Source organism: Centruroides sculpturatus, unplaced genomic scaffold, assembly GCF_000671375.1.
Source record: "Centruroides sculpturatus isolate CEXI.00-Female unplaced genomic scaffold, Cexi_2.0 scaffold1431, whole genome shotgun sequence".
Lineage (NCBI taxonomy): Eukaryota > Metazoa > Arthropoda > Arachnida > Scorpiones > Buthidae > Centruroides > Centruroides sculpturatus.
This window is the reverse complement of record NW_019385780.1, coordinates 15,334-22,970: the sequence shown is the minus strand read 5'-3', so window position 1 is coordinate 22,970 and position 7,637 is coordinate 15,334. Positions and strand designations below refer to the sequence as shown.

At 36.0% G+C, this 7,637-nt stretch overlaps 1 protein-coding gene across 1 annotated transcript in view; it reads right to left on the bottom strand.

Annotated features, from left to right (window-relative positions):
* Positions 1-7,637, bottom strand: part of LOC111642076 (cytochrome P450 4C1-like) — a 44,089-nt gene that overhangs the window by 25,457 nt on the left and 10,995 nt on the right. Inside the window, exons 2-4 of the mRNA XM_023388350.1 lie at positions 5,883-5,992; positions 3,800-3,885; positions 478-659 (exon numbers count right to left, since the gene is read on the bottom strand). Coding sequence (XP_023244118.1) covers positions 478-659; positions 3,800-3,885; positions 5,883-5,992 — 378 coding nt within the window. The remainder of the gene's footprint in view (positions 1-477; positions 660-3,799; positions 3,886-5,882; positions 5,993-7,637) is intronic.

Genomic DNA, 7,637 nt, shown 5'->3' with positions numbered 1-7,637 from the left:
AACCGACCGTCCTAGTCGGCAAATTTCAAATGTCCGCTAGTGATGTGGCGCTACAATATTTGGCTATGTCTTGGCTACTTTAATATTATTTTTACGTGTTTTAGCTGGCAACATTGGATCGACCATGAAAGGGAGCCAGTATTTAAACGAAGCTTAATTTTCTAATTTTTAACAATACAATAGCGACGATTATTATTTTTTAAAAAAATTTGATAGGCTTAACATGGAGGAAAATTCAACTCGAAGTAGGTAAATAGCAATATACTAATATACTAATATACTAATTACATGGGATATAATAATATACTACACTAATAATGGATTTTTTCATACTTTTCAGTTATCCGGCTTTTCAATTATCCGACCAACCCCCGTCCCCAATGGAGTCAGATAATCGATGCTTTACTGTATTAGAATTTTCGAAATACCGTATAACGCTATGGACGAATGATACGGAATAAAATCAATTTTTCATACCGTACAAAATGTTAAAGCCGCAATGTTTGATAGCGGGTACAATGAAAACTTTCTCATTTTCCTTTAACACTTTAACTAACTCTCTGGCATTATTTTCGATTATGGGAAGAAACGAATGCAGCACATTTAGGCGAAAGGCGGGTAACAATAGTTTCTTCCTTTCTCTATGAGCTCCGTCATTTCTGAAAAATACTAATATAATAAATAATAACACGTAATTGTTAATATAACGCATAATATAAATCGCGGAAGAAACCAACACCCAGAAGCGGATCTACGTAGGGACTAATAGGGCTTATGCCCCGGGCCCCCGAGTGTCCGGGGCCAAAAAAAATTGAATTATTATCATAAATTCTTAAGACTTTTTCATTAACAACTAGCATTTATCGTATAGTAAAAAATAGTTAATATTAATAATGTAATAATAATGATAATTTACAGTATTGTTTTATTGTAAGCGATGTAACGTAATTGGTCGAGTCACCGCGTTGCAATTTTAAACCCCAATTTAAAAATTCTTAATCTAACAAAAAGTGGGGCCCCGTTGGATTTCGATAAGCCCTAGGCCCGAAAAACCTAAATCCTCCTCCGCTAACACCGCTTCGCTTTCCTTCCGTCCCATCCAATCATCGGCAAATACGCCTTCTTTTGCAGAGGCCACCTTTTATTACAGGCCCGGTAATTGGACTGGACGGAAGTTAAAGCGATTAATAGTAATAAATAAAAATTAACAATAAAATTCGTAGTTAATTAAATTAAAGAATGGTTTGTTTGTGGCAACGCAACACTTGGGCCATCTGCCTAGGGCAGGGGTCGGCAACCTGCGGCTCGCGAGCCACATGCGGCTCTTTGGATGTGAAGCTGCGGCTATTTAGTTCCATACGCAAATATTATTTATTTTATCAAAAAAAAAACATTTAAAAAAACGTTCTGAATCGATTAACGAGGATTAAGCACTGATTTTATCTCTCAGCCACTTGTACTCGCTTTTCACCGCACCCCTTCCACGTGACACGCGTCGTCACTGTCGTCAGTCGGTCGGAAGCTCTCGAATGACGCCGTCGTCGGATGTTTCTATTATCTAATTTGTTGTGAAAAACACTACTTTTATAATGAATAAATAGATTAGTTTTTTTTTTTATCAAAAAACTTTATTTATGCGAGTACTATTTATTGTTGGCAAGAAAAAATTTTGTGGCTCTTTAAAAACTTTGTAAATCGTAATTTTGGCTCTTCCGACTCGAAAGGTTGCCGACCCCTGGCCTAGGGGATGCCTTCCGGGAGGTCTTTTAAGGGAAACTGGCCGCTAATTAGGCGTTATAGACGTGGAGAAAACCCGGAAAATTCCGCACCACCAGCTAGTCCGAGCGCGGCGCGAACTTACGACCGAACTCCCAGTGTTCAGGGTACGAAAACCGCTCGGCCACTGGTGGGCCGAATAACGGTTTGAAGAGCGATACACCTAAAGAGATCGGCCATATTCAGTTACCGTGTGTACTGGCATATATTGATTACGGTAAATGCGTATGTAAGCCACGTAAAAGAGGCTCGCGCGCGGTTTTGCAAACCGTAACTCATTATCGCCATTATTTTTTACTAATTTGAACGCTGGCGCGCAATGACGCATGAGAAAATTCCAATTTTGTGTTATGAAATTATTCCAAGCTCGCTTCTAGCAACAGCGGTTAGTATCGTAATGCCGAGTTGTACTCCTCGTATTTCCATAAAGACGGATATAAATCGGGCATGCATTTCCTCGTTTATTTTCCATTCCAGACCCGATGACACAATGGCTTTAACATCAAGATCAATTTTAACCGTTTATTCGTTTGTTGAAAATGGATAAGCGCGATTAACATTAATAAACGTAGACGTTTTCGTGCACAGAAAGTCCGAGTACGCTTTTGTCGTGTTAATTACAAATGCCAATCTCTCAATATTTAATTAAATCTTTTATTTCAAACGATTTTGTCTAAATTGGCAGAAATTTTATTAAAATTAATAAAGCAAGAACCCTTAGGTAGGAACTGAGATATGACAGTAATTTTACTATTCGGGTTATTAATTTTTGTTCAGTTTTTATTTTTATTGAAATTCTGAATTAAATAGTAAATATATAATTATTACTTATAATTTTGTTAATTTTGTTGATTGTTAGGAATAGCTTTATATCCAGTTAATACGTGCAAAAAGTATAATCATTTCGATTTTATATTATTATATTTTTATTAAATAAAACAGTTTATAAATCGTAGATAATACGAGTAATTGAAGAATTTCTATTACAAATATCTTCTGGGCTTTAAGGTGTAGGTAGCATTTTTGCCTGTCATCCGTCCTTCTCTCTCGGGCTCTTGTTCTTTGCAGTTTTTGTAATAAAGCAATTTTGGGTCGTTTATTATTGTTCGTTCTCGCTACGCTTTGCTCTTTATCATTTCATTTTGTAATTAGAATTATCGTCGACCATTCCTGTTACTTTTAATTCTCGGCCTATCTCGGCACTCCTTTTTCTATCCGATATTGTACATCCCGCTACTGGTTTTAATAAGCTCGTTTCTGTCCCACGAGGAAGAGAAATCGAAGGTGTTGAAACCTTCGATTTCTCTTCCTCGTGTTTCAGAATTATATTTCATAACTGACTTACTCATCGTTTTATGTAGGTAGGCTACATTACAGTGTGCCTATAGTTAAATTAAAGCTTCCCCAATTCCGAGGACCGTGTATTGTAACTAATAAGTTAACACTATATAGGAAGAGGTTTCTCCCTTAGGTCTCGGTGGCAGATGGTCCAAGTGTCGAATAAACTTAATTCATAACTCAACTCCACTACTTTTAATTTTTTGTGTTTATAAACGGACAGAAATTTTTATTTCCAATTCGCCCAGATCTTTCTGTATGTTTTATAATTTATAGGGTCCTTCTCGTATATTAATGGTGTCTACTCGTAATGTAATCAACGTTTGTCTTCATATACCAATGAAAAAGAATCGTTGTTCGCTCTTTGGGAGTTTCGAATATTCAATATTTCGGATGAACTGGGAACCGACCTTATTTTTAAAAGAGCGTAGCGATGAAGATGCGACTCGGAAGATGTCGCAAAATACCTTAGTTTGAAATCAAGTGTTTCTTCTCCCGAATATTATTATCTGAGATTCATAATGTAGAATCATTCTATAACATTTAAAGTGTTAATTAAAGTCTTTTCAACGCGTTTTTGAAATTTTTAAGCAATTATTTAGGACGGTGCATTTTTTTTAAAAAAATCGTAAAATATAGAAAGTGCTGAAAAAGAATACAAAGTAAAATCTTTAAAAATGATTACCTCATAAAGACAGAATCTTCAATCCAGTTTTTAAATCCATTATACAAAATGGATTTATTAATACATTCGGAGTCACTCAATAATACCTAAAAAAAATAAATAAATGCATATTTTGATTTGAAATAACAGTCTAATGCAAACATTATTTAAAAATTAATAAAATTTCATAATTTAGTAAGTGAATCAGTTTCGGCAAAATCACTTATTGTAAAAGCGTTATAATAGAGATAATGCAAGTAACTGCGCTGTAAAAAGTATCACTACTACTGATTGAAAGAACATAATTCCCATACGTCTAAATTTAATGGGCGCGACGATAGCGATATTTCGAAATACAGTATATTGTCAAACCATCCATTTCGCCACGATGTAGGGGTAAGTGGATCGCGTATTTTTCAGTTATGACAATCTAACTAATTAAATACGTACGCAACAAAACAAACTCTTACGTTAAAATAGTTTAAAATAGAACTATTTGGACCCGATGGATATGGAAAAAAGCCTTCTTATGCTGGAAAAACAGAAAGAGGGAAAAATAAAACTAAAGGCCCCATTCTTTACCATCGTTATGTAAGTACGTAATCGATTTTAATGTTCTGGTTCTTCTGGACCGTCCCCGAGAATTTCACTTCGCTTTTAATGCTTCGGAAATTTCTGGAGACCATTTAGCTTTCTGGGAGTCGAGAGCTCCGGTTCTTTTCTAGTTGTCTCTATCGATTACCCGATTAGCTTCCATTGTGGGTTAGGTCGCGCCGGTAAAGATGACAAGTTAGAGCCGAAAAAAGAGGATAACGGAGGGTTATTATTTCTATTATCGAGTTCATTTATAACTTCTGTAAATAAATCTTCATAAATGCTATTGACCACTTAATCCCATCAAAAGTGATCGGAATCAGCCTTTCGCAACCAGTGCTGATATTCGAAATATTTAACGAAGGGTTCGCTAACAGAAAATTTTTCCTTAACAATTTTTTTTCACTCAAACGGTGCATTAGCAACATTAGCGCAAAAAACTGACCTTAAGATACCCATATAAATAAAAAAAGATATATATTACTGAAGATAAAACTGACATAACTACACGGTCAGTCACCAACACCGACAAACATAGTGGAAGTTTTGGTTAGAAATAAATACAATACTTTTTCTTGCGATATATCTAATAATAGACAGATGTCACCGTCTCTCGAAATACAATATCTTTTTNTAATACCCAAAAAAAATAAATAAATGCATATTTTGATTTGAAATAACAGTCTAATGCAAACATTATTTAAAAATTAATAAAATTTCATAATTTAGTAAGTGAATCAGTTTCGGCAAAATCACTTATTGTAAAAGCGTTATAATAGAGATAATGCAAGTAACTGCGCTGTAAAAAGTATCACTACTACTGATTGAAAGAACATAATTCCCATACGTCTAAATTTAATGGGCGCGACGATAGCGATATTTCGAAATACAGTATATTGTCAAACCATCCATTTCGCCACGATGTAGGGGTAAGTGGATCGCGTATTTTTCAGTTATGACAATCTAACTAATTAAATACGTACGCAACAAAACAAACTCTTACGTTAAAATAGTTTAAAATAGAACTATTTGGACCCGATGGATATGGAAAAAAGCCTTCTTATGCTGGAAAAACAGAAAGAGGGAAAAATAAAACTAAAGGCCCCATTCTTTACCATCGTTATGTAAGTACGTAATCGATTTTAATGTTCTGGTTCTTCTGGACCGTCCCCGAGAATTTCACTTCGCTTTTAATGCTTCGGAATTTTCTGGAGACCATTTAGCTTTCTGGGAGTCGAGAGCTCCGGTTCTTTTCTAGTTGTCTCTATCGATTACCCGATTAGCTTCCATTGTGGGTTAGGTCGCGCCGGTAAAAATGACAAGTTAGAGCCGAAAAAAGAGGATAACGGAGGGTTAATTGGTTTTCATTCATCGATACGGTTTATTACCACTTACCGCGCAGTATCGATGGATAGATCACACCCACACAATTGACCGCGCATACTTAAAATTTTAAAAAGGCGAAAACAGTTTAACCTCACTTCTCAGCTGCCAAAGATGGCCGACTTACCTGAATGTGATCCGGACTAAATAAAATCATATATTTGATGACTATGAAATTAAAAGCGAAATATCCTTTCTCGTACACGTGATTCAACATCTCTACAATCGGTAACGAATCTGGCGACGAAAGAAATCTTATATAAAAACACATTCTTACATACAAAAAAATACATTTAAATATATATATATTTTTAACCATTTGAAATTTGCAGAAAAATTTCTAATGATTTGCGATAGAAATATAATTTCATTTCTTCCGCTAAGTTGCCCTTACCTGTGTTAATAATACTTTCGTTACAAGTTGTAGTTAACCCTATTTCAATAATAATTGAGAAACGTCTGGCTTGGGCCCCGCCTGCTAGAAAACGCCGGAGTTTTCCTACGCTCGAATGCCACCAAGACGGGTGCCGGCAGCGCCGAATGTTACACTGGCGACTTTTCCACGTAAATTTTTTACGGAAATGTCTTTTCTGTCTCGACGTTTTGAAATGTCGGATTTGGTGGCATTGATAAACATCTCTCTAGAGGGCATTAACCGGGCCAGTTTAATTCGTTCGGTATATACTATACCACCCAAAATATAGCCTGGAAGGGCGCCTTTAACAGCTGTCGAAATAGAGGAAAACGAAGAATTTATATATTTTTATGAAATAGATAACTTTGTAGATAACTTTTTCGGACATTTCAAATTAATGCCACGGGTGGGTAACGTCGAATTAATGAACTTTGCAGGGGGAGACGGGAGGGTAACAGCGCCGGAGATTGAAAATACTCTCTGGTATAACCTCGCGTAAACAGTTTTTTGAAAAACACAGAAATGATTATTGTTTACATGAAATTAAACAAAGCCAACATATAAATTGACCGAGGGATTGCATTCGTTACTCTCCAAGAATGTTTACGAAAGAATTGGTTACCACGAAAGACAAAATGAAGAGCTTTTTGTTTGCCAACGGGGACTCGAGGAAGACGTCAAAGCTTTGCATAAATCTACAAACGTCGTTGACTCAGTATGGAAATCGCCTAGATTTACTTATTTCGTGGATTTACGAGATTGTAAGGGCTAATAGGGCTCGAGCCCGAGGGAATCCGACTTGTAGGGAGTCCTAAGGCGCAACGCGAAGCGAGGAATTGTTAAATAAGCGATAGGAGTGCGGAACAATGCCGATTTTAAAATTTTTTTAGCCCTTTTAGCACACGGGGAGAATACAGTTGGGAAAGGGTTTAAAAAACAAGAAATATCTTATTAAAGTGAAAAAATAATTGTAATGCGGACACCGACCGGCACATAACTTTCCTATACTTTCTGCAAATTTACGTTCAGATATGTCTGATTTTAAAAACATCAACTGGTAGAACACATCCGGTTGTAATCTATTTATACGCTTTTTATTAACTTATTCTGTCTATCCATCTGTTTGTCTGCCCAGATAAAGTAAGTCGAAACTTTTCGTACGGGGTATTCCCGATGACAGTACACTCTTTTAGACTGCGAGCAATTTTAGCGATTATCAAACAACTAGCAGGTGGGCCCGGCATTGCTCGGGCAAAAGTAACGATAGCGAAGATTAAGATTATTACGTTATAGTCAACCTTACCCGTTTTCACAGAATGCAAAAATTGGATCCCCCGTTTCCAGACTAATTAGAGAATTTTTACATGGGTCTAAAAATATCTTCAATTTCCTGCAAAAACGAAAACCAACTGCACTTTCTCTTAAAACGTCGCTTTCTCTTAACAATTCCATTGTTACGTAACACGT